The sequence below is a fragment of the Geotrypetes seraphini genome, chromosome 11, assembly GCF_902459505.1.
Source record: "Geotrypetes seraphini chromosome 11, aGeoSer1.1, whole genome shotgun sequence".
Classification (NCBI taxonomy): domain Eukaryota; kingdom Metazoa; phylum Chordata; class Amphibia; order Gymnophiona; family Dermophiidae; genus Geotrypetes; species Geotrypetes seraphini.
In genome coordinates, this window is record NC_047094.1 from 126,645,088 (window position 1) to 126,671,888 (window position 26,801).

Consider the following 26,801-nt stretch of genomic DNA (forward strand, 5'->3'; position numbering starts at 1 on the left):
AGCGTCAGAGAGATGGCTTCCGGTTCAGGCGTAGGATGCCTGTAGGAGCCACTGTCCGTGGCTTTCTGCACTGAATCAGTTAGGAAGAGGGAGCTGGCTTGAAGATAATGCCGCATCGATAGGACCGTGGATCGGCGGTTGAAGAACACTGTTTTGGGCCTGATGCACATGCTGGCCCTGTGGATCGGCAGGAAATTTCTGTGGACTGGCACTGGTCCATGGGCTGGTGGTTGAAGAACACTGCCTTAGAGTATTTAGAACCAGCATCCAATTGAAGTTCTAGGTCATCAGCCATCTGGTGAAGAAAAGAAGAGAAAGACAACTGATCTTCCAATGCCTTGCCTCGAGAGGGGCTCGATGACCTCGAGGCTTCCTGGGTCAAAGATGAAGCCTCACTGGGGAAATAATCCTCAAAAGAATAAGGAGACTTGGGGGAGGCAATGAAAGCCGCTGAGTCCTCGAGGTGTGGAAAAGGAGACCTTGAACGAGGAGTCGGTGGTGTGAAAGAGCTGAAAGGTGTGGATTGAGGCTTAGATGAAGAAGGGCGCTCTTTGGAAGAAGAGCTATGCCTGGAGGTATGCCTCAAGGAAGGCCTCGATCGACGACGAGAGTGGTGCTTAGAAGCAGGTCTCAAAGATCGAGAAGACTTTGCCCCGGAGATGGAAGCAGGCATTGCTACCAGTGAATGGATAGGACTAGAAGCTGTAGATCGAAGCTCAGGAGACTTGATGGAGGAATCTCGAAGCACTCCCAAAGACTCTGCTCCTTGTATGGAGTATGAGGATTCCTGTTGAGACACTCGCAAATAATCTACTCCTTGCTTAGAGTGCATAGATGCCAGACCAGACACTCACCAAGACTCTGCTCCCTGCATAGAGTGTGAAGTTTCAGCTTGAGGCATAGATCAACCTCGCGGGAGTCTACAGCTTCGGTCCCATTTTGGTTATGAACTGAACATATTGCTGTTCTAACATGGTCTGGAAGAAAGCCTGCAAGGATGGATCCGCATCTGAAACCGAACCACCTGCTACGGCTTTAGGCTTCAAAGTGGCTGTGGAAATGTGCTTCGACTTAGAAGTCTTAGAAAGCTTGAGGACCACTGCTGGAACTTTCTGCTGAGATATGTGACCTGAGGATTCAGGGGAAGATACAGCAGGTGTACTCGAGCTGAGAGACGTTTCAAATGAGGAAGGTCTTAAGAAGCTCGAGGTCAGAGTCGTGGAAGCAGGAGGACCCTCAGTAGAAGGTGGAACTGAGGCTGCTTTCGAAGTCGAGGGTGTGACTGAATAGTCCATCCCGAAAAGCTTCTCCAGTAAAATCCGACGACGTTTAAGGGCTCGAGGTTGAAAAGTATCACAGTGCTCACATAACTTCGGTTGATGGTCCGGCCCAAGACACTTGAAGCACCAATAGTGTGGGTCCGTAAGTGAAATAGCACGCTGGCACTGGCTACACTTCTTGAAGCCCGTTGTTGGCAGGGATATAGTAGGAAAAATAGCCATAGCAAACTCGAAGAGCGCAGGCTGCAGCCGAGCGGCCTGACCTGCCAGTTGTACGGAGGAAAAATATAAAGGTTTTTATTTAACAGTAAAGAAAGAAAAGAACACAGCGATTTGAGAAGAAAATAAACACAAAACGCGGTGAGAGAAGGCACGAAGTAACAAAGTTAAATGCAGAGAGTGGAAAACTGAGAACTGAGGAGACTCGCCCTGCGCTGGGCGGGAAGGCACTCGCGCATGTGCGGTGCAGCTGACTCGAAACTTCTAAGTTTCTACAAGCAAGTCTGCTTGTGAGACTGTCCACATCCGGGCTCCGTGGATGACGTCACCCATATGTGAGTTTCCAAGTTTCCAAGTTTATTATATAGTTTGATTAATCGCCTATTCTACATTCTAGGCAATGTACAAAATGGTTAAAAATATCTAAAAACATAGGTAACATATTACATAGACATACAGTGTTTAAAAAAAAAAAAAATTAAATATGTAAATACAATGTCGAAACAACAGGAAAATTATTTAAAGGTTACAATCTGTTTTAAATTTAATATTTAAAGGTAAAAACATTAGGAGGGAAGACAAACATGATAAAAAAGAAATATAAGATAAAGATAGATTAAAGAATCTTTTATTCACTAAAAGCATCATTAAAAAGGAAACTTTTAAGCTTAATCTTGAATTTGTCTAAATTCTTTTCTTCTCTTATATAGAGTGGGAGATCATTCCAAGACTGAGGAGCAGTCACTGAAAAAATAGTATGACGCCTCGTATTAATGACTCTCAGTGAGGGAATGGCCAATAAATGTTGATCCTGTGATCTCAGTGTTCTAGAAGTAGTGTAAGGAATTAAAACTCTAAAGATAAAGGCAGGGGTTTGAAATATTAATGATTTAAAAATGAGTAAACATATTTTAAATAAAATGCGATGTGCAACAGGTAGCCAGTGTGCCTCCTTGAGTAAGGGTGAGACATGATCAACTTTTTTAGCTTTGTGAATTATTTTAATAGAGACGTTCTGAATAATTTGAAGACGTCTGATTTCTTTATGCGGCAAGCCTTTAAATAAGGCGTTACAATAATCAATTTTGGAGATGACTAGAAAATGAATTAGAATATTCAGGGATTTTGCACATAAAAATTTGGCGACGGAACAAATTTGGCGCAGTCTGTAAAAAGTAGATTTAACCACTTGGCTTATATGATCGTGGTATGATAATTTATTGTCGAATAATATTCCTAAGATCCTAATGTTTTGGGTTATCTGCAATGAAATGCCTTTAATAGAAATTGGAATAAGCGGTGTGCTACAGTCCGTCCATGGAAAGAGCATTACTTTGGTTTTATGAATATTTAAGGCTAGTTTATTAGCATCTAGCCAATGATGAATTTGATCCAGTTTGTCATTTATTGCTACTATTTCCTGTGTATTATTGGGATCTATTGGATGTAATAATTGTATATCGTCGGCATAGGCGAATACCAAAAATCCAATGGATTGACATAAAGTCATAAGAGGAGCGTTGAAGATGTTAAATAAAATAGGAGAAAGTATTGATCCTTGAGGGATACCATAGGGTAATGAGAAACTGTTTGAGGTCATATTATTAAAGAAGACATTAGAGGAACGGTTGTCAAAATAAGATTTAAACCAGCGCAGTACTTGATCAGTCACACCAACAGACTGAAGCCTATTTATTAAAAGAGTATGGTCGATGGTGTCAAAGGCGAACGAAAGATCAAGAGAAATCAATATGACCGAAGAGTGGTGATCTAAAGTGTGTATATAGGGGCAAAAGATAGAAAAATATTTTTTGATGATAGTAGGAGGAATGGATTCCGAAAAGGATCCTTTAGGGTTAATAGATTTGATGATTGATTCTAGATCTTTAAGGCTAGGAAGATTGAAATGGGAACATTTCGAAGTTAATAATGAATTCCTTTCGTGGTCTAATGTAGTATTGGATTGATGTTTTGATGTAAAATTTTTCCTAATATTTTTGACTTTCTCGACAAAGCAATATGCTAACTCTTGTGCAGTTGGAAGGGGTTTTGAATAATAAGGCAGGTTTTTGGATTGATGATTAATAGATTTAAAAATACTATATAGCATGGAAGTATTTTTAGCCTGTATAATTTGTCTAGAATAGTATGCTGATTTTGCTTGAATTATTTTTTCTTTGTAATATGTTGCATGTTCTTTAAATTTTGATAAATTGAAATGATTTTTATCTTTCCTCCAAGTTCGTTCCAATGAGCGAAGTTGTTTTTTAATTAAATCCAACTCTGCGTTAAACCATGGATTGGTTTTCTTTCTTGGTGAAATGTATTTTGTTTGAGTTGGAGCTAATTTATCCATTAAGACCTGGGTAGAGTCGTGCCATTTACATATAAAGTCATCTAAAGAGAATGATTCTAAGTTTCCAAAGTCAAGACTAAAGTTTGATATAATTAACTCTGATGATAGTTTACTAAAATCTTTGAATAGGCTTCCTGCTTGTCCTGGGATAATAGTAGGACTGGTTATTCTAAACACTTTTACATAGGATAAAATTGCCAAATGTGTCTGCTCACATTAAAATATCTACTTTTCTTTCAGGAAAATGGTTATTTGAAGGTGGAGGTGAGTTTTGACAATTGGGGGGTTAGCGGGATTCAGAGGTAAAGTTCCTTGACACCTACAGAAAATCAGTTTGATTATCGATGACCTGTCTTTTAGATGTGTTTAAGTTTTGATTATGAGCCCTATATAGTCAAAATTTTTCAGCAAGAATTTTTTTTCCTTCTATAGTATGATATAGCCTATCATTAAAATACAGTGTCTTGTCTTTCCATGTATTTCCCAATCCTCCTATGTACCGAAAGCCTTTTTGACGACATAAGGCTTTGAGCCACCTATTGAAGTTCTCTGTATTTTACACTCTTTCTTCCCCCTTTCCATATATAGATAGTATTTCTGAAAAAGCTACATCCTTTACAAAAGTTCTTAAGCCCTCCCCTAGCTCCCAAAAAGCTTTCTGTACTGCAAGTGGGGAGTTGTTGATCAGGTCATTTGTTTCCAGTGGAGGATGGGAATGGGGATAAATTCTGTCCCCATGTCTGGCTCCACCCTGACTCCTATCCCAAACCAACTGGAGTCAGAACTGATTTTCAGCAGCACTGTGCAGTTAATGGTCATTAAATATCAACAGTTGGCCAGCTCATCATGGTTTTTAACCAGGCAGAACCTATCCTGCCCACTTAAACACACACTGAATATCAACCCCTAAACATTTGAAGAAAATATAAATAAAACTAGAACTATGTTCAAATAAAACTAAAATATGTTTGTTTTTTCCCCAAAGTAGGCTCAGAAACAAAGAAGATTCCGCCACCTCCACCTGGAGTAGATTTTAGTAAGTATGAAATCTGTAAAACAGATGAACTGCCATCCAGGTTTTAGTTTAAAAATAAATTTATATACCGCTGATCTACAATTATTAGCAGTTTACAAAAGGCCAATTATGTCCGTTTTGGTTTTATGCAAGTAACCAATTAGAGGATTGTTCAGCATTATTCACATGAGGAGAACAAATTTCAAAGGCTCCAGGGATTAACCATAGAGTTAGCTCCATATCATTGTATAGCATTTGAAATGTGTGCCAGTTGGAGTGAGTTATTATAGCCATGATGTTTCAAATCACAGCTATGTAAGTGATGATCAGAGAGTATATGGGTGTGGAGGAAATGTCCTGAATTATCCTGTGATTCTTATAAATTGTGATTAAATCAGCTGATATAATGGACAGTGGTAAGAGCTCAGAGAGGAAATGATAATAATGACAGATAACTCCAGAGTTATAGTTATAAAACCAGTATGACCTTAATGTACTACAAAAGTTATTTACAAGCTATACCATGTGTATATTTGAGTGTACACAGTTTCCACAAATTATGCTCAGTATTATGACCGAGTATTTCAGAGTTCACATACAGAGATCCATAAGTCTAGGAAAAAAACAGCAGATATCATCCTTGGATGGATCACAAGGTAGACAATATTCAGCTGTACTATATCTATTTAAAGATAAACTAGATTCATTGTTGCACCAATAAGCAATGCCAAGTCTTAAGTTTAGGGAAAGTTCTAGGAATCCTGCCTACACCAGTCAGAAGTTGCACCAAGGCATTTTGGGTCAGATTCTGTTTATGATGACTATATTTGGAGACAATGTAAGTGACTAGATGTATCAATCATGCGGGTCCAGGAAATAACCTCAGAGAGAGAGCTGAGGTCAGCGCCAGCAGCAGCTTGGAGATGCTATTCATGCCGGCAAAGTTAAAGAAGTACAGGGGGAAGGGACAAGGGGATATCACCTCCATGGGTGTATCCCCCCCTCATTACTCCACTGATAATATCAACATTGTAGACATCTCTAATGTAGGTCAGGATTTACCATACCTACAATGTAGGCGTGATTGTGTTAGAGATACCTACTAATGCCTAACTTTTAAAAACATCACCGATCTGCCACAACTTATGCCTAAAAATATTTAAGACCATGCTCTTTTTAATCATCCAATTATCTATTACATTCAAACTGCTCTGAAGATGGAGTAAAACCACATACCCTCATGGAAGCCCAGATCAGATGTAATTCATGTATCAGCAATGGTGGAAACAAGAGGAAATGAGAGCCGGCTTGGTTAAAAGATAAAGTGAAAGAGACTATTAGAGTCATAAAAAAAACATCTTTAAAGAATGGAAAAAAAAGATCAGAATGAAGAAAATAGGAAGAAACAGAAGCACTGGCAAGTTAGATGCAAAGCATTGATAAAGACAGCTAAGAAAGAATATGAAGAGAAACTTGCAAAAGAGGCAAAAATTCTTAGCAATTTTTTTAGGTACATCAGAAGCAGAAAACTTGTTAGGGAATCTGTGGGACCATTGGATGATTAAAGAGAGAAAGGGGCACTGAGGGAGGAAAAGACCATAGCGGAAAGACTGAATGAACTCTTTGCCTAGGCCTTTACGGAAATTGATGTAAGAGATCCATCTGAACTGGAAATGGTTTTCAAGGGTGATGATGTGGAGGAACTGAAAGAGATCTTGATGAATCTGGAAGATGTACTAAGCCAAATCGACAAGTTACAAAGTTATAAATTGTCAGGACCAGATGCTATACATCTCAGGGTATTAAAAGAACTCAAAAATGAAATTGCTGACCTACTGTTAGTGATCTGTAGCCAGTCGCTTAAGTTGTCAGTAATACCTGAAGATTGGAGGGTGGCCAATGTTACGCTGAGTTTTAAAAAGGGCTCCGGGGGAGATCTGGGAAATTAGAGACCGGTAAGCTTTACTTCGGTGCTGGGCCAAATGGAAGAAATGATTATAAAAATAAAATTGTGGAACACGCAGACAAACATGATTTAATGAGACGGAGTCAGCATGGGTTTAGCCGAGGGAGATCTTGCTTCACAAAATTGCTTGATTTTTTTGAAGTTGTGAATAAACATGTGGATTAAGGTGAGCCGGTTGATATAGTGTATCTAGATTTTCAGAAAGCTTTTGATATAGTTCCTCACGAGAGGCTGCTGAGAAAATTAAAGTGTCATGGGATAGGTGTCAAAGTTAAGTTGAGGATTAGGAATTGGTTATTAGATAGAAAACAGATGGAAGGGTTAAATGGTAATTTTTCTCAATGGAGTAGAGTAAACAGTGTAGTGCCGCAGGGGTCTAAACTGGGATTGCTGCTATTTAACTTATTTATAAATGACCTGGAAATTGGAATGACGAGTGAGGTGACTAAATTTGCAGATGAAACTAAACTATTCAAAGTTGTTAAAACGCATGCGGATTGTGAAAAATTGCAGGCGGACCTTAGGAAATTGGAAGACTGGGCGTCCAAATGGCAGATGAAATTTAATGTGAACAAATGCAAAGTGATGCACATTGGGAAGAATAACCTGAATCACAGTTAACAGATGCTAGGGTTCACCTTGGGGATTAGCGCCCAAGAAAAGGATATGGGTGTCAACGTAGACAATACAATGAAATCTTTTACTCAATGTGTGGCAGCAGCCAAAAAAGCAAATACAAAGCAAGGAATTATTAATAAATGGATGGTTAACAAGACTAAGAATGTTATAATGCTCCTGTACTGCTCCATGTGGTGTCAGGTCAAAAGCGCGCCGGGACAAAGGCGCGCGTAGACAACTGAGCGCAGCGCGGAGGCGCGCACTGCACAAAATTACTGTTTTTATGGCTCCGAAGGGGGGGCGTGGGGGAACACCCCCACTTTACTTAATAGAGATCGCGCTGCGTTGTGGGGGCATTGTGGGGGATGTGGGGGGTTGTAACCCCCCACATTTTACTGAAAACTTCACTTTTTCCTTGTTTTTAGGGGAAAAGTTAAGTTTACAGTAAAATGTGGAGGGTTACAACCCCCCAAACCCCCCACAACGCCGCCGCGATCTCTATTAAGTAAACTGGGGGGCTCCCCAACAAAACCCCCCGTCGGAGCCCCTAAAAACTGTAATTTTCTTCGGCACGCGCCTCCGTCTTGCGCTCAGTTGTCGGCGCGCGCCTTTGTTTTTCGCCGAGCTGTCTATGAACCGCTCCATGGTGTGACCTCATCTGGAGTATTTCGTTCAATTCAGTTCTCCTTATCTCAAAAAAGATATAGTGGCACTAGAAAAGGTTCAAAGAAGAGCAATCAAGATGGTAAGGGGATGGAACTCCTCTTGTATGAGGAAAGACTAAAATGGTTAGGGCTCTTCAGCTTGGAAAAGAGATGTCTGAGGGGAGATATGATTGAAGTGTACAAAATCCTGAGTGAAGTAGAATGGGTAGAGGTGGATTGTTTTTTCACTCCGTCAAAAATTTCAAAGACTAGGGGGAGACTCAATGAAATTAGAGGGAAATACTTTTAAAACCAATAGGAGGACATTTTTTTCACTCAGAGAATAGTTAAGCTCTGGAATGCATTGCCAGAGGATGTGGTAAGAGCAGATAGTGTAGCTGGTTTTAAGAAAGGTTTGGACAATTTCCTGAAGGAAAAGTCCATAATCGGTTATTGAGAGAGACACGGGGGAAGCCACTGCTTGCCTTTTATTGTTAGCATGGAATATTGCTATACCTTGGGTTTTGGCCAGGTACTAGTGACCTGGATTGGCAAACTGAGAACAGGCTTCTGGGCTTGATGGACCATTGGTCTGTCCCAGTAAGGCTATTCTTTTTTTTTTTAAATTCTTTATTCATTTTCAAAACTTACAATAAGTGTGATAAAATGTCCAAATAAATTAACAATATCTATATCACTTAATAATCATCAATGGTAACCGTGATAAATACTTAACTCCCCCCCTTTACCTATCAAATAATCAATACTTATACAATACATAACTATGAAATTCCCCCCCCTTCCCTCACAATTGAACTTGTAAATTTAAGGGAAAAGAAAATTTCATCTAATCAGTACAATACTTTGTTAAAGTCTCCCAAATATCTTGAAATTTCTTGAAACTACCCCGCTGTATTGCCAGAAATCTCTCCATTTTATATATATGACATAAGGAATTCCATCAAAAATTATAATTTAATCTACTCCAATTTTTCCAATTATACATAATTTGTTGAATGGCAATACCAGTCATTATGAATAATAATTTGTTATTGTTCGTAGAAATCTGACTTTTTGCTCTCATTGCCATACCAAACAACACAGTATCATATGATAATGCCACTGGGTTATCTAATAAACAATTAATTTGGTCCCAAATTGATTTCCAGAAATTCATAATAAATGGACAATAAAACAATAAATGATTTAAAGTCCCTGCTTCGAGATAACAGTGCCAACATCTATTAGACTTAGAGCTATCCAATTTTTGTAACCGAACAGGGGTTCATAACGCTCTATGTAACAGAAAAAACCTAGTTTGTCTCATAGATGCTGACACTGTACATCTCATCCTCCAAGACCAAATTCGTGGCCGTTGAGATGCAGTAATTTGATGCTTAATCTCAATGCTCTAAATGTCTCTAAGACCAGTGTTTAATTTCTTTTTAATAAGTCCATTTAATAATTTATACCACTGGCGGCCTGGTGACCCAAGAAGTCTGCCTTAAAGCATAGGAACTCCATACTATAATGATTATTAAGGTTTTTCCAGTCAGGGAACCTCCTGAATGGCATGCTTCAGCTGCAACCATCTAAAACTTTCAGATCTATTAAGTCCATATTTATGTTGCAACTGTGAAAATTCAAGCATATTACCATTAGAAATAACATCATCTAATATAAGCAATCATCCAATACTTCCAGACGAGCCTTTCTCTGCCAATTTGAATCTTGGAGTTCACCCATATAGATTGATTTGTAGATTTTGTGAATTGGAATAGTTGTTAAATTACTTACATACCGCAATGTTTTCCATGTATCAGCTAAAATTCAGTTATTTTTACTGTAACTACGCCTTTTTTACACTGAGCACATGACAAAGGCGTAATGGAGACATGAGTTGCCATTCTATCCACAACCAATCTGGGAGTTTTTCCATGAGCTCTGGGAGGACCCAATATATACCCTGGCGCAAAATATAGGCTTGATGATACCTATCAAAATTGGGAAAATTTACCCCTCCTTCTGAAATTGGTCTTTGTAAAGATACCAAAGCCACTCTAGGAGTTTTACCCAACCAAATAAATTTTATAAGAATACTATTTCATTTTTTATAAAAGGACTCTTGAAAATAAACCGGCAACATACCCATTTTATAACAAATTACAGGCAGGTTGATGGAAGCTGGCCTAGAACAGGGGTCAGCAAACTATGGCTTCCAAGCCAGATATGGCTCTTCTCCCATGTGGTTACTGCTGTTCTCCTATGGCCCTCTCATTGCAGCTCAACTCCACAATGCCCCCCCCCCCCCTCCATTATATATAGGTCAAGGCTGCCATTTTAGAAGGCAGCTGTTAGGAGGCAGAAATGTAAGGGCTGCACTCCTGTCAGAAAGACACCACTGAACCACCAGGTACCTCGGTAGGCCTGGGAGGGGGGAACCTACCTATACATGGCAGTGTAGACAGGGGCTTGGGCATTATGGGGTTGAGCTGCTACAAGAAGGCCATGCTCCTACCCCAAAGATCCCCTTGTTGGACCCAGTACCTAGGTAGGCCCTTGGGAGATGGGGAATCTCAGGGTTGGGAGGGCCATCTTAGGGTTGGGGCCTGGAGAGGGGAGATAGCCTTGGCAATGGTTTGGGGGGAGGGGAAGGGAGAAAGAGGGAGGGAGGAATGAGATGTGCAGAGATCTTCGATGGTTTGGAGGGGAGAAAGAGGGGAGAGAAGCTAGGCCTTGGGAAGGGAAGTGAGAGTGAGAAACCTGGAATATATCAAACCCCCTTTTCTACCTATTACAGCTCTCTAAATCTTGGGCCAAACATTTAGGTTAAAATGGCTCTTTGCTGTAGAAAGGTTGCTAACCCCTGGCCTAGAATAAGGGAGCCTCCAGATTTGCAGACATGGACCCAACTACTTTAACCTTGAAGTAAGATGCAAAATATATCTTCATCACATAAACATATCTGTTTTACTTTCAGAAACATGGATACAAAAATTTATACAAAGTGGAGATATTAAAGGTTAGTTTTAAAACAAATTTATGGAATATATACACAGTTACCAAGGACCACAGCAAAAGAGTAGTACATAAGGACACTTGATATACAGTGACTAAGTTAGCAGTCACTATGATCTACTGTGAGAATTTCAGTGGCCTGTACTACCTACTATGGACCTTTATAGTAGACTTCCTTTTGCCATAATAATGTCAACTTTAAAACTTGTTGACTAGAATCTATTAGGCTGATATTGAAAAGATTTGTCTGGGTAACTTTGATACACAAATATTTGTAATCAAGAATTTCCTTCTTTTGACCAGATAAATTTTGTCAAGTAAGATTTTTAACTAAGAGCCCTTGGAGAAGTAGTGCTTTACTTTAACTTCAGCAGTTGTTCTTGTTTCCTATAAAAGAAAGGTGTGTTTCTTAACCTGTGACTCTCTGAAAATGTTATGCTGAAGGCTAGTATGATTAATAACTAGGAAAAACCTTGAGGAATCACAAATACCTGTTAGTTTTACCTGGCAGAGAAATAATAAAATTGGAGACAAAGGGCCTTTTGTGCAAAAGGCATAGAGGCATTGAATAAGGTTCCCAAGAATCTGTAGGGAGAATCTTCACTGTTGAACTTCAGAAAAAGCTTGAAATCAACACTTCATCCTCCTTGGATTAGATGAGGGATGGATCGCTTATTTATGTGGTCAATATGATATTTATATATCATTGATTTGGCATGGTTATTGTTTCTTTGGAATGAGTAGCTATTAGTTTCTCCCCTCTCAGTGTTTTTAATTATATGTCATATTTATTTCTTTTATTTTAATAAGTGTATCATCTGAATTTGTTATTATCATGGAAAGGGTATAGAATTTGTATAAATAAATAAATGTGAGGTGTGTTATTGGGTTATTGGAGCCTAAGTGCCTAAGTTTCATAATAGAATAGGATCGTACTGTGCACGCTTGGAGCATTTAAATGGAGATAACCAGTTATAGAATTTTCCCTAATATCTGTATCCTAGTGAGTCTTCATGGTATTCATGCTTTAGGACAGAGGTTTCAAAGTCCCTCCTCGAGGGCTGCAATCCAGTCGGGTTTTCAGGATTTCCCAATGAATTTGCATGAGATCTATTAACATACAATGATAGCAGTGCATGAAAATCCTGAAAACCCGATTGGATTGTGGCCCTCGAGGAGGGACTTTGACACCTCTGCTTTAGAAGCTGATAGATAAGAGAGCTTGAAAAAGCACAGTTACTTACCGTAACAGTTATTATCCAGGGACAGCAGGCAGCTATTCTCACATCATCCATGGAGCCCGGATGCGGACAGCTTCGTAAGCAGATTTGCTTGTAGAAACTTAGAAGTTATAAGTCAGCCGCACCGCGCATGCGCGAATGCCTTCCCGCCCTGCACAGCCAAAATTAGAACGGTCGATCAAGCATGGTCCCTACTAAAAAATACCATCACCGAAGCGCAGAATCTCTACATTCCGCGGATATCCAAAGGAAGGAGAAATAAAAACAAAGGAGAACCAGCTTGGCTAACTAAAGAGGTGAAGGAGGCAGTAAGGGATAAGAGGAACTCTTTTAAAAAATGGAAACGTGAACACACAACGGAGGCCTGGAACAGTCACAAGGTCGACCAGAAGAAGTGTCACAAGGCGGTAAGAGACGCCAAAAAAGCCTATGAGGAAAAGATAGTGCAAGTAGCCAAAAACTTCAAGCCCTTTTTAGATACATAAAAGGGAAAAAACCAGCTAAGGAGGCAGTGGGCCCTCTCGACGACCAAGGAAGAAAAGGGTGCATCAAGGAAGACAAACAGATCGCGGATAAGCTAAACTCATTCTTTGCGTCTGTCTTTACCAAGGAGGACACTGCATTAATGCCAGAAACAGGGAGAGCATTCAAGGGAGAAATTGAGGATAGCCTCACCACAGTAAATGTGGATTTGAACATGATATATTATCAGATCGACAAATTGAGGAGTGATATATCCACTGGACCAGATGGAATTCACCCAAGAGTGCTAAAGGAGCTTAAGATAGAAATCGGAGAACTGTTACAATCCCTAGCTAACTTGTCAATTAAAACCGGGCAAATACCAGACGACTGGAAGATAACGAATGTCATCCCAATCTTCAAAAAGGGATCGAGAGGAGAACCGGGCAACTATAGACCTGTGAGTCTTACGTCGGTTCCTGGGAAGATGATTGAAGCACTAATAAAGGATAGCATTGAGCAACACCTGGAAAATCACAACCTGATGAGAGCTAGCCAACACGGCTTTAGGAAAGGGAAGTCATGTTTGACTAATTTACTTCAATTTTTTGAGGAGGTGAACAAACAAATTGATAGCGGTGAACCGGTGGATATAATATACTTGGACTTCCAGAAAGCGTTCGACAAGGTTCCCCACGCAAGGCTTCTGAAGAAACTACAAAATCATGGAATAGAAGGAGATATACTAAGATGGATAAGCAAATGGTTAGAAAACAGATTGCAGAGGGTGGGCATAAAAGGGAAGTTTTCGGACTGGGAAGAGGTGACAAGCGGTGTACCCCAGGGATCGGTTCTTGGGCCCATCTTGTTCAATATCTTCATAAACGACCTAGAAGATGAAACAACAAGTAATTTAATCAAGTTTGCAGATGACACAAAACTATGTCGGGTAGTTGGGTCACAAAAGGACAGAGACGAACTTCAGAGAGATTTGAACCAGCTAGAGAAATGGGCGGAAAAGTGGCAGATGAAGTTTAACATAGAAAAATGCAAAGTGATGCACCTGGGTAAGAAAAACAAGGAACATGAATATAAAATGTTAGGTGTGACACTGGGCAAGACTGAACAAGAAAGGGACCTGGGGGTACTGATAGACAGGACCCTGAAGCCGTCGGCTCAATGTGCAGCGGCAGCAAAGAAAGCAAACAGGATGTTGGGTATGATAAAGAAGGGAATCACAAGTAGATCGGCGGACATCATAATGCCGCTTTACAGAGCAATGGCAGACCACACTTGGAGTACTGTGTCCAACACTGGTCTCCCTACCTAAAGAAGGATATAACCCTACTGGAGAGGGTGCAAAGGCGAGCCACGAAGCTAGTTAAAGGTATCGAGAATTTGAGCTGCAAAGAACGCCTCGGAAAACTGGGATTGTTCACCCTCGAGAAGAGAAAACTGCGAGGAGACATGATAGAGACTTTTAAAATAATAAAAGGATTTGACAAAATAGAGCAAGAAACATCGTTATTCACATTGTCAAATGTGACCCGGACAAGAGGTCTGAAACTGAGGGGCACAAGGCCCAGGACAAATATTAGGAAGTTCTGTTTCGCACAACGAGTGGTGGATGCTTGGAACGCTCTCCCTGAGGAGGTTGTGATGGAGACCAACATTCTGGGATTCAAGAGCAAGTTGAATGCACACCTTCTTGCAAATCACATTGGGGGATACGAGTAAACAAGGTTTCTCAGCAGAGAACACCTATCTTGGCCTCCGCGGGTGCGGGACGCCGGACTGGATGGACCTAGAGTCTGATCCGGCGAAGCCATTTCTTATGTTCTTATGTTCCTCAGTTCAGATAGCTAGCAGAGAAGCCAACCAGGGGAGGTTGGTGGGCTGTGAGAATAGCTGTCTGCTGTCCCTAGATAACAACTGTTAAGGTAAGTAACTGTGCTTTATCCCAGGAGAAGAAGGCAGCCTATTCTCACATAAGGATGACCTCCAAGCTAACCAGAATTGGATGATGGGAGCGTTGGCAACTTAGGAGAATAAATTTTGTAATACTCTCTGGCCAAAATGGCCATCCCGTCTGGAGAAAACATCCAGACAATAGTGAGAAGTGTAAGTATGAATGAGGACCAGGTAGCAGCTTTGAAAATTTCCTCAATAGGTGTGGATCTGGGGAAAGTCACTGATGCTGCCATTGCTCTGACTTTGTGGGTCGTGACTCGACTCTGCAGTTTTAATCCAGCCTGGACATAGCAGAAAGAGATACAAGCAGCCATCCAGTTGAAGATGGTATGCTTAGAGATTGGATGTCCCAAATTGTTTGGATCGAAGGAGATAAAAAGTTGAGGAGCAGTTCTGTGTGGTTTGGTGCGTTACAAGTAGAAGGCCAAAGCGCGTTTAAATCCTAGAGTATGAAGAGCTGATTCTCCAGGATGAGAATGAGGCTTTGGAAAAATTACTGGAAGTAGAATAAATTGATTGAGATGAAATTTTGAGACCACTTTTGAGTAAGAATTAAGGATGAGTACGGATGACCACCTTGTCATGATTAAAAACTGTAAAGGTGGATCATCAACTTATGCTTGCAGCTCACTGACTCTACGAGGAGATGTGAGGGCAATGATAAACACCACTTTCCAAATGAGATACTTCAGATGAGCCGTAGATATTGGTTCAAATGGAGGCTTCATCAATTGAGCGAGAACAACATTGAGATCCCACACCACTAGAGGTAGTTTGAGAGAGGGTTTGACATTGAAAGTCCTTTCATGAATCTGGAAACCACCGGATGAGCAGAGAGGAGTTTCCCTTCAATAGGCTGATGGAAAGCAGCAATTGCACTGAGATGGACTCGGATCGATGAAGACTTGAGGCCAGAAGTGGATAAGTGCAAAAGATAATCTAGAACAGAAGATAAGGAGGAATCTTGAGGCTCCTTAGCGTGAGAAAAGCACCACATAGAAAATCTCATCCATTTTTGGCGATAGCTTTGTCTAGTGGCATGCTTCTTGGAAGCTTCTAAAATGTCTCTTACAGGTTGAGAAAAATGAAGAGGAGTTATGTTGAGAGGTACCAAGCTGTTAGGTGTCGAGACTGCATGTCGGGATGAAGTAGAGATCCCTGACTCTGTGTAAGCAGAGATAGAGAAAGTGGTAGAGGGTACGGCTCCCTGCTGCTGAGTTGAAGTAGAAGGGAGTACCAAGGTAATCTCAGCCAACGAGGAGCTATCAGAATCATGGTGGCATGATCGTTCTTCAACTTGACAAGAGTCTTGAGAATGAGAGGGTATGGAGGGAAAGCATATAGAAAAAGATTTGTCTATTCCAGTAGGAAAGCATTTGCCTCGAGGCGATGAGGAGAATATATTCTGGAGCAGAACTGGGGCAGTTTTTGGTTGTGGGAGCTGCAAAGAGATATATCTGAGGCATTCCCCCCTGTGAAAAAAATGTGATGAAGAGGCGAGGAATTGAGTTGCAGAAGATGACTCAAGTTGTCTGCCAAGCAATTTTTTGACCTTGGATGTAGACAGCTTTGAGGAAGGTGTTGTGGAAGATTGCCCAGTCCCAAACCTTCAGAGCTTCTTGACAAAGGAAGGGAGATTCCGTTCCCCCCTGTTTGTTGACATAGTACATGGCGACTTGGCTGTTCGTCCGAATGAGGACTACCTGGTCGTGAAGAAGATATTGAAAAGCTTTGAGAGAGTAAAACCTCCTGTTCTGCTATTCCAAAGGAACTGGTTCGATTGCATGGAGACGAAGCAGAGCTTGAGCTTCCTGAAGAAGGACGGTCTGGGATGGACTGGAAGGATACTCTCTCAGAGGAAGCTCCGGTGGAACCTGAGTGAAATGAAGAGTAGCCTTCCCTGATGATTGACAACACCGAGAGGTCAGATGTAATTGTCTCCCATCAGTGATAAAAATGATGGAGACGACCTCCTATAAGGGAAAGAGAGGACAGAGATGGAACGGTGGAGGTTATGCTCTGTTTTAAACAGTAAAAAGGCTGTGCAGCCTTAGGTGCAGCAGAAGGTTCAGGTTTCTGTTGCTTCTTATGCTGCTGTTTCTTGGGAGGCAGACGATAGTAAGGAGCCACTCATCTGGAAGATTGGAGGAGGTCAGAAAGGCTTGACAGGAGCTGGCTTAGATTCATCAAAGAGGTCTGTACAAGGAATGTTAGCCAAGTGGTCCTGAAGATTAGGGTCCATGTCAATGATGCGAAGCCAGGCCAGGTGGCGTATTGCTACTGAAAATGCAGTTGCCCTGGCCGACAATTTGAAGGCATCATAAGAATACTGGAGAAGATGTAATCTGAGTTGTGACTTCTTGGAATTCGAAGTGCTTCTGTGTATCTAAATAGTTGAGAAATTTAGGAAGAGATCAATGAGGAACTTGAGATAAGTTACAAAATTAAATTATAATTCAGGACTTTGGAGGACATCATAGCATTTTGATAAAGGAGAAGTCTAAACTTGTCCATAGTTTTCCCTTCCCTTCCAGGAGGAAAGGTAGCATAAACTCTGGAAGGATGGGATCTTTTCAAGTAGGACTCCACAAGCAGGGATTGGTGAGACAACTGTGAATTCTCAAATCTTTTGCAATGCAGAGTTTTATACCTGGACTCCAATTTGCCTGGAACAGCAGGAATTGTATAAGGAGTCTCCAGGCATCGTGTAAAAATCTGAGACAAAAGCTTGTGTAGAGGAAACTTAAGTGACTCTGCAGGAGGTAGAGGAAGATGCATATCCTCGAGATACTCCTTAGAGTATTTAGAACCAGCATCCAATTGAAGTTCTAGGTCATCAGCCATCTGGCGAAGAAAAGAAGAGAAAGACAACTGATCTGCCAATGCCTTGCCTCGAGAGGGGCTCGATGACCTTGAGGCATCCTGGGTCAAAGATGAAGCCTCACTGGGGAAATAATCCTCAAAAGAATAAGGAGACATGGGGAGGCAATGGAAGCCGCTGAGTCATCGAGGTGTGGAAACCGAGACCTTGAACGTGGAGTCGGTGGTGTGGAAGAGCTGGAAGGTGTGGATTGAGGCTTAGATGAAGAAGGGCGCTCTTTGGAAGAAGAGCTATGCCTGGAGGTATGCCTCGAGGAAGGCCTCGATTGACGACGAGAGTGGTGCTTAGAAGCAGGTCTCAAAGATCGAGAAGACTTTGCCCCGGAGATGGAAGCAGGCATTGCTACCAGTGAATGGATAGGGCTAGAAGCTGTAGATCAAAGCTCAGGAGACTTGATGGAGGAATCTCGAAGCACTCCCAAAGACTCTGCTCCTAGTATGGAGTATGAGGATTCCTGTCGAGACACTCGCAAATAAACTACTCCTTGCTTAGAGTGCATAGATGCCAGACCAGACACTCGCAAAGTCTCTGCTCCCTGCATAGAGTGTGACGTTTCAGCTCGAGGCATAGGAAGAGGATCGACCTCGCGGGAGTCTGCAGATTGCACAGGCTGGATTAGAAAAGACAGCTTCGGTCCCATTTTGGTGATGAACTGAACAAATTGCTGTTCTAACATGGTCTGGAAGAAAGCCTGCAAGGATGGATCCGCATCTGAAACCGGACCACCTGCTACGGCTATAGGCTCCAAAGTGGCTGTGGAAATGTGCTTTGACTTAGAAATCTTAGAAAACTTGAGGACCAGTGCTGGAACTTTCTGCTGAGATATGTGACCTGAGGATTCAGGGGAAGATACAGCAGGTGTACTCGAGCTGAGAGACGTTTCAAATGAGGAAGGTCTTAAGAAGCTCAAGGTCAGAGTCGTGGAAGCAGGAGGACCCTCAGTAGATGGTGGAACTGAGGCTGCTTTCGAAGTCGAGGGTGTGACTGAATAGTCCATTCCGAAAAGCTTCTCCAGTAAAATCCGACGACGTTTAAGGGCTCGAGGTTGAAGAGTATCACAGTGCTCGCATGACTTCGGTTGATGGTCCGGCCCAAGACACTTGAAGCACCAATAGTGTGGGTCCGTAAGTGAAATAGCACGCTGGCACTGGCTACACTTGTTGAAGCCCGTTGTTGGCCGGAATATAGGAGGAAAAATAGCCGTAGCGAACTCGAAACCCGCGGGCTGCAGCTGAGCGGCCTGACCCGCCAATTGTACAGAGGAAAAATATAAAGGTTTTTTTTTTTAAACTGTAAAGAAAGAAAAGAACACAGCGATTTGAGAAGAAAATAAACACAAACCGTGGTGAGAGAAGACACGAAGTAACAAAGTTAAATGCAGAGAGTAGAAAACTGAGAACTGAGCAGACTCGCCCTGCGCTGGGCGGGAAGGCACTCGCGCATGCGCGGTGCGGCTGACTTGAAACTTCTAAGGTTCTATAAGCAAATCTGCTTGCAAGGCTGTCCACATCCGGGCTCTGTGGATGACATCACCCATATGTGAGAATAGGCTTATTGCTTGTCCTGGGATTATAGTAGGACTGGATATTCTAAACACTTTTACATAGAATAAAATTGCCAAATGTGTCTGCTCACATTAAAATATCTATTTTTCTTTCAGGAAAATGGTCCATTGAAGGTGGAGGTGAGTTTTGACAATTGTTGGGTCAGCGGGATTCAGAGGCAAAGTTCCTTGACACATACATAAAATCAGTTTGATTATCGATGACCTGTCTTTTAGATACATAGTAACATAGTAACATAGTAGATGACGGCAGATAAAGACCCGAATGGTCCATCCAGTCTGCCCAACCTTATTCAATTTAAATTTTTTTTTTTTTTTTTTTTAATTTTTCTTCTTAGCTATTTCTGGGCAAGAATCCAAAGCTTTACCCGGTACTGTGCTTGGGTTCCAACTGCCGAAATCTCTGTTAAGACTTACTCCAGTCCATCTACACCCTCCCAGCCATTGAAGCCCTCCCCTGCCCATCCTCCACCAAACGGCCATACGAAGACACAGACCGTGCAAGTCTGCCCAGTAACTGGCCTAGTTCAATATTTAATATTCTTTTCTGATTCTAAATCTTCTGTGTTTATCCCACACTTCTTTGAACTCAGTCACAGTTTTACTCTCCACCACTTCTCTCGGGAGCGCATTCCAGGCATTCACTACCCTCTCCGTAAAGTAGAATTTCCTAACATTGCCCCTGAATCTACCACCCCTCAACCTCAAATTATGTCCTCTGGTTTTACCATTTTCCTTTCTCTGGAAAAGATTTTGTTCTATGTTAATACCCTTCAAGTATTTGAACGTCTGAATCATATCTCCCCTGTCTCTCCTTTCCTCTAGGGTATACATATTCAGGGCTTCCAGTCTCTCCTCATACGTCTTCTGGCGCAAGCCTCCTACCATTTTCATCGCCCTCCTCTGGACTGCCTCAAGTCTTCTTACGTCTTTCGCCAGATACGGTCTCCAAAACTGAACACAATACTCCAAGTGGGGCCTCACCAATGACCTGTACAGGGGCATCAACACCTTCTTCCTTCTACTGACTACGCATCTCTTTATACAGCCCAGCATCCTTCTGGCAGCAGCCACTGCCTTGTCACACTGTTTTTTCGCCTTTAGATCTTCGGACACTATAACCCCAAGGTCCCTCTCCCCATCCGTGCATATCAGCTTCTCTCCTCCCAGCATATACGGTTCCTTCCTATTATTAATCCCCAAATGCATTACTCTGCATTTCTTTGCATTGAATTTTAGTTGCCAGGCATTAGACCATTCCTCTAACTTTTGCAGATCCTTTTTCATATTTTCCACTCCCTCTTCGGTGTCTACTCTGTTACAAATCTTGGTATCATCTGCAAAAAGGTACAATTTTCCTTCTAACCCTTCAGCAATGTCACTCACAAACATATTGACCAGGATTGGCCCCAGCACCGAACCCTGAGGGACTCCACTAGACACCTTTCCTTTCTTCGAGCGACTTCCATTAACCACCACCCTCTGGCGTCTGTCCAACAGCCAGTTTCTGACCCAGTTCACTACTTTGGGTCCTAACTTCAGCCCTTCAAGTTTGTTCAAGAGCCTCCTATGAGGAACTGTATCAAAGGCTTTGCTGAAATCCAAGTAAATTACATCTAGCATATATCCTCGATCCAGCTCTCTGGTCACCCAATCAAAAAATTCAATCAGGTTCGTTTGGCACGATTTACCTTTTGTAAAGCCTAGTTGCCTCGGATCCTGTAACCCATTAGATTCAAGGAAATACACTATCCTTTCTTTCAGCAACACTTCCATTATTTTTCCAACAACTGAAGTGAGGCTCGCCGGCCTGTAGTTTCCTGCTTCATCCCTGTGACCACTTTTATGAATAGGGACCACATCCGCTCTTATCCAATCCCCAGGAATCACTCCCGTCTCCAGAGATTTGTTGAACAAGTCTTTAATAGGACTTTAATGTGTTTAAGTTTTGATTATGAGCTCTATATGGTCTAAATTTTTCAGCAAGGATTTTTTTTCCTTCTATAGTATGTTGTAGCCTATCATTACAATACAGTGTCTTGTCTCTCCATGTATTTCCCAATTCTCCTATCTACCGAAAGCCTTTTTGACGACAGCAGTCTTTGAGGCACCTATTGAAGTTTTCTGTATTTTACACTCTTTCTTCCCCCTTTCCATATATAGATAGTATTTCTGAAAAAGCTACATCCTTTACTCAAGGTTTTAAGCCCTCCCTAGCTCCCAAAAAGCTTTCTGTACTGCAAGTGGGGACTTGTTGACCAGGTTATTTGTTTCCAGTGGAGGTCGGGAACGGGGATAAATTCTGTCCCCATGTCTGGCTCCATCCTGACTCCTATCCCAAACCAACTGGAGAGTGCTGTTACAGTCAGAACTGATTTTCAGCAGCACTGTGCAGTTAATGGGCATTAAATATCAACAGTTGGCCAGCTCATCATGGTTTTTAACAAGGCAGAACCTATCCTGCCCACTTAAACACACACTGAATATCAACCCCTAAACATTTGAAGAAAATATAAATAAAACTAGAACTATGTTCAAATAAAACTAAAATATGTTTGTTCGTTTTTTCCCCAAACTAGGCTCAGAAACAAAGAAGATTCCGCCACCTCCACCTGGAGTAGATTTTGGTAAGCATGAAATCTGTAAAACAGATGAACTGCCATCCTGGTTTTAGTTTAAAAATAAATTTATATACCGCTGATCTACAATTCTTAGCAGTTTACAAAATACACACATAAATTATGATGAAAGATGATTTCAATTCTTGTTTTCCCACCTTTTCAGTCATGTTTGTCCATTGGGTGAAGTTGAAAGGCCAGTTATGTCCGTTTTGGTTTTATGCAAGTAATCAATTAGAGGATTGTTCAGCATTATTCACCTGAGGAGAACAAATTTCAAAGGCTCCAGGGATTAACCATAGAGTTAGCTCCATATCATTGTATAGCATTTGAAATGTGTGCCAGTTGGAGTGAGTTATTATAGCCATGATGTTTCAAATCACGGCTATGTAAGTGGTGATCAGAGAGTATATGGGTTTGGAGGAAATGTCCTGAATTATCCTGTGGTTCTTATAAATTGTGATTAAATCAGCTGATATAATGGATAATGGTGAAAGCTCATAGCAGAAAGGATAATCATTCCTTTCTGTGACAATACTATTTTACTTCAGTAAGGAGTTTAAATAATGACAGACAACTCCAGAGTTATAGTTATAAAACCAGTATGACTTTAATTTACTAGAAAAGTTATTTACAAGCTATACCATGTGTACATTTGAGTGTACACAGTTTCCACAAATTGTGCTCAGCATTATGACCGAGTATTTCAGGGTAGAAAGTTGCGCGGGAACAGAAATCCCACCCGTCCCCACCCGTCTCCGCCAAAGTCTCACCCATCACCACCCGTCCCCGTGAGGAATCCCACCCATCCCCACCCGTCCCCGTGAGGAATCCCTCCGTCCCCACCCATCCCCGCGAGGAATCTCCTTCGTCCCCGTCCGTCCCGTGAGGAATACCCTCCGTCCCCATAAATTTCAGAAATAGTTATTTCATTTAATTATGCTACTGAATTAAAGGCTCTGGTAGAAACCCATTTACAAATAAGCAAAAAGACTTTATTAATTTGGAAATATTAATTGGGAAGAATACATACTTTGTAAACGGGTTTCTACCAGAGCCTCTTTTGTTTATAAATTTTTATCAACACAACTAATATACTACTTTATCCTGAAGCAAAAAAAAAAAAAAAAGAAATAGAATTCTTTTCCTACCTTTGTTGCCTGGTTTCTGCTTTCCTCATGTTCTCATTCAGTTCCTTCCATCCACTGTCTCTCTTCCTTCTGCGTCTTCCATTTGCTCTGTTACTGTGCCTCTTCCTTTCACCCCCCTTCCAAATTGGTCTGGCACCCATCTTCTTCCCTCCGCTCCCCCCATAGTCTGGCATCTCTGTCTTCTTCCCTGCCAGCGCCTTCTCCCCACTCTCTCTTCCCCATTTCCTTTCAGTGTCTTTCTCCCCCCCATCTTCCCTATGTCCTGTCAGCGTCCTTCTCCCCCCTCTGTCTTCCCCATGGCCTTTCAGCGTCTTTCTCCACCCCACCCCCCGTCTTCCCCATGGCCTTTCAGCGCTCTTCTCCACCCCCCCATCTTCCCCATGTCCTTTCAGCGTCCTTCTCCACCCCTTTGTCTTCCCCATGTGCTTTTAGCGTCATTCTCCCCCCCCCCCCGTCTTCCCCATGTCCTGTCAGCGTCCTTCTCCCCTTCTGTCTTCCACAAATGCTCTCAGTGTCCTCCCCCCGTCTTCCCCATGGCCTTTCAGCGTCCTTCTCCACCCCTTTGTCTTCCCCAGTGCTTTCAGCGTCCTTCTCCCCCCTCCTTCTCTCCCGCCCCGGGTGCAGCACAGCCGGCCAGGTCCCCTTACTTTTGTGGCGCTTCCCCGACCGACAGACCGACAACAGCCCCAGTCAGACAAACCTCCCTGCCCTTAACCGCGAATCTAAATATCCTTCTTACAGCTGCTGTAAGAAGGTAATTTAGATTCGCGGTTAAGGACAGGGAAGTTTATCGGACCAGGGCTGTTGTCGGTCGGTCGGTCGGGTTAGTGCCACAAAAGTAAGGGGATCTGGCCCATAGGTTCCCTCTGAAACTTGGTCAGATTTTGGTGTTCCCATTGGTGAAAAGAGGGAACTTAGATCCAATATCATGCACCAGTTGCCATCTAGTTGCATATATTTTAATTTTATTGAAGTTTGTGCAGGATGCTATTGCCACAAAACTGCAACAACATTTCAATAATTATGACAGTCGATGGCCCGGGCAGCAGGCACTAAGGACATCCACTCAGATAAAGGGGAAGAACTTGAAGCAAATGAGGGAGACAGCAATGGAGCGCAAATAGATGCCATGAAAGACACAATAAGGACTGTGAAGCCCAGAAAGTCCAAGAAGGCAGCACAAAGGGAGCTTAAATGTATGTACACAAATGCCAGAAGCCTGAGAAATAAAATGGGGAAAGTTAGAGACACTAGCAAGACGCGAAGAAATAGACATCATTGGCATAACAGAAACATGGTGGAACGAGGAAAATGAATGGGACACAGTACTGCAGGGATACAAGCTTTACAGAAGAGACAGAATAGGGCAGAAAGGGGGAGGTATTGCCCTATATGTCCAGGAAGGAGTAGAAACTACTGGAGAAGGTAAGGCAGAGGGGAAAAAGAAACTGGAGTCCCTTTGAGTAAAGATCCCCAAACAGAACGGAACAGACACAAAAATAGATCTCTACTATCGACCCCCAGGACAGACGGAGGAAACAGACACTGAAATGATAGAAGAAATAAGACATGAATGTAGGACGGGCAATGTAACGATCATGGGAGACTTCAACTGCCCAGGGATAGACTGGAACCTAGTAACCTCAAGCTGCGGCAAAGAAATAAAGTTCCTGGAAATGATGGGAGACTGCTTCCTAGAACAAATGGTAGGAGAACCTATAAGAGAAAACGCCACCTTGGACTTGGTCCTAAATGGCATAACTGGGCAAACAAAAGAAGTAGAAGTCATGGTCCCATTGGGGACAAGCGATCACAGCATGATCAACTTTAAACTCGACATCGGGAAGGGGAAGCGAACCAAGACCCTAACCACGACCTTTAACTTTAAAAAAGGAAGATACGATAACATGAGAGCCATGGTAAGAAAACGGATCAAGAATAGGATAGCCGAAATCGAAATGGTAGAGCAAGCATGGTCCCTACTAAAAAATACTATCACCGAAGCACAGAATCTATACATTCCGCAGATAGCCAAAGGAAGGAAAAATAAAGCCAAAAGAGAACCAGCTTGGCTAACCAAAGAGGTGAAGGATGCAGTAAGAGAAAAGAAGGCTCATTTAAAAAATGGAAACACGAGAAAACAACCGAGGCTTGGAACAGTCACAAAGACGATCAGAAGAAGTGCCACAAGGCGGTGAGAGAAGCCAAAATGGCCTATGAGGAAAAAATAGCCCAAGAGGCCAAAAACTTCAAACCCTTTTTTAGATACGTTAAAGGGAAGAAACCTGCAAAGGAGACAGTGGGCACTCTCGACGACCAAGGAAGAAAAGGATACATCAGAGAGGACAAATAGATTGTAGACAGATTAAATTCCTTCTTTGCATCTATCTTTACCAAAGAAGATGCCACATCAATACCCAAAACAGTGAAAGTATTCAAGGGAGAAATAGAAGAGAGCCTCACCACAATGAAGGTGGATCTGGACCAGATATACTATCAGATTGACAAACTAAAAAGTGACAAATCTCCTGGCCCAGATGGAATTCACCTGAGAGTATTAAAGGAGCTAAAGGTAGAAATCAGAGAACTAATGCAATCCCTCGCTAACATGTCAATTAGAACCGGACGGATACCAGAAGACTGGAAGATAGTGAATGTCATCCCAATCTTCAAATAAGGATCAAGAGGAGAACCGGGAAACTATAGACCTGTGAGTCTTGCATCGGTCCCTGGAAAAATGGTCGAGGCTTTGATTAAAGACAGCATAGTCCAGCATCTGGATACCCATGACCTGCTGAGAGGTAGTCAGCATGGCTTCAGGAAAGGGAAGTCGTGCTTGACGAACTTACTTCAGTTTTTCGAGACAGTGAACAAACAAGTCGATAGCGGAGAACCAGTGGACATAATATACTTGGACTTCCAGAAAGTGTTCGACAAAGTACCACACGAGAGACTTCTCAAAAAACTACAAAGTCATGGAATAGAAGGGGATATACTAAGATGGATAGGAAAATGGCTGGAAAACAGAAGACAGAGAGTGGGCATAAATGGGAAGTACTCGGACTGGAAGAAAGTAACTAGCGGTGTGCCTCAGGGTTCGGTTCTTGGGCCTATCTTATTCAATATCTTCGTAAATGACCTGGAAGAAGAAATGACCAGTGTTATCATCAAGTTTGCAGATGACACAAAGCTATGCCGGGCAATCAGGTCACAAAAAGACAGCGAGGAACTCCAGAGAGATTTGAAACAACTTGAGAGATGGGCAGAGAATTGGCAGATGAGTTTTAATGTAGAAAAATGCAAAGTGATGCACCTGGGCAGGAAAAACAAGGAGCATGAGTATAAACTGTTAGGTATAACATTGGGGAAGAGTGAACAAGGAAAGGACCTGGGGTACTGATAGACAGGACCCTGAAGCCGTCGGCTCAATGTGCAGCGGCGGCAAAGAAAGCTAACAGGATGTTAGGCATGATAAAGAAGGAAATCATGAGTAGATCAAGGGAGGTCATAATGCCACTTTATAGAGCAATGGTCAGACCACACTTGGAATACTGTGTCCAACACTGGTCTCCATACCTGAAGAAGGATATAACACTGCTGGAGAGGTGCAGAGGCGAGCGACGAAGCTAGTAAAAAGTATGGAGAACTTGAGCTACAAAGATCGCCTCAGAAAACTGGGATTATTCACCCTTGAGAGGAGAAGACTGAGAGGGGATCTGATAGAGACTTTTAAAATACTAAAAAGAATCGACAAAATGGAGCAAGCTCACTCATCAACAGGGGGAAAGGATGGTGAG

At 42.1% G+C, this 26,801-nt stretch overlaps 1 protein-coding gene across 1 annotated transcript in view; it reads left to right on the forward strand.

Moving 5' to 3' along the window:
- The window catches only part of LOC117368880, a 499,867-nt gene that overhangs the window by 337,519 nt on the left and 135,547 nt on the right, over positions 1 to 26,801 (forward strand). Inside the window, exons 39-43 of the mRNA XM_033962624.1 lie at positions 4,096 to 4,119; positions 4,841 to 4,891; positions 11,079 to 11,120; positions 19,332 to 19,355; positions 21,815 to 21,862. Of these exons, the coding sequence (XP_033818515.1) occupies positions 4,096 to 4,119; positions 4,841 to 4,891; positions 11,079 to 11,120; positions 19,332 to 19,355; positions 21,815 to 21,862 (189 nt within the window). The remainder of the gene's footprint in view (positions 1 to 4,095; positions 4,120 to 4,840; positions 4,892 to 11,078; positions 11,121 to 19,331; positions 19,356 to 21,814; positions 21,863 to 26,801) is intronic.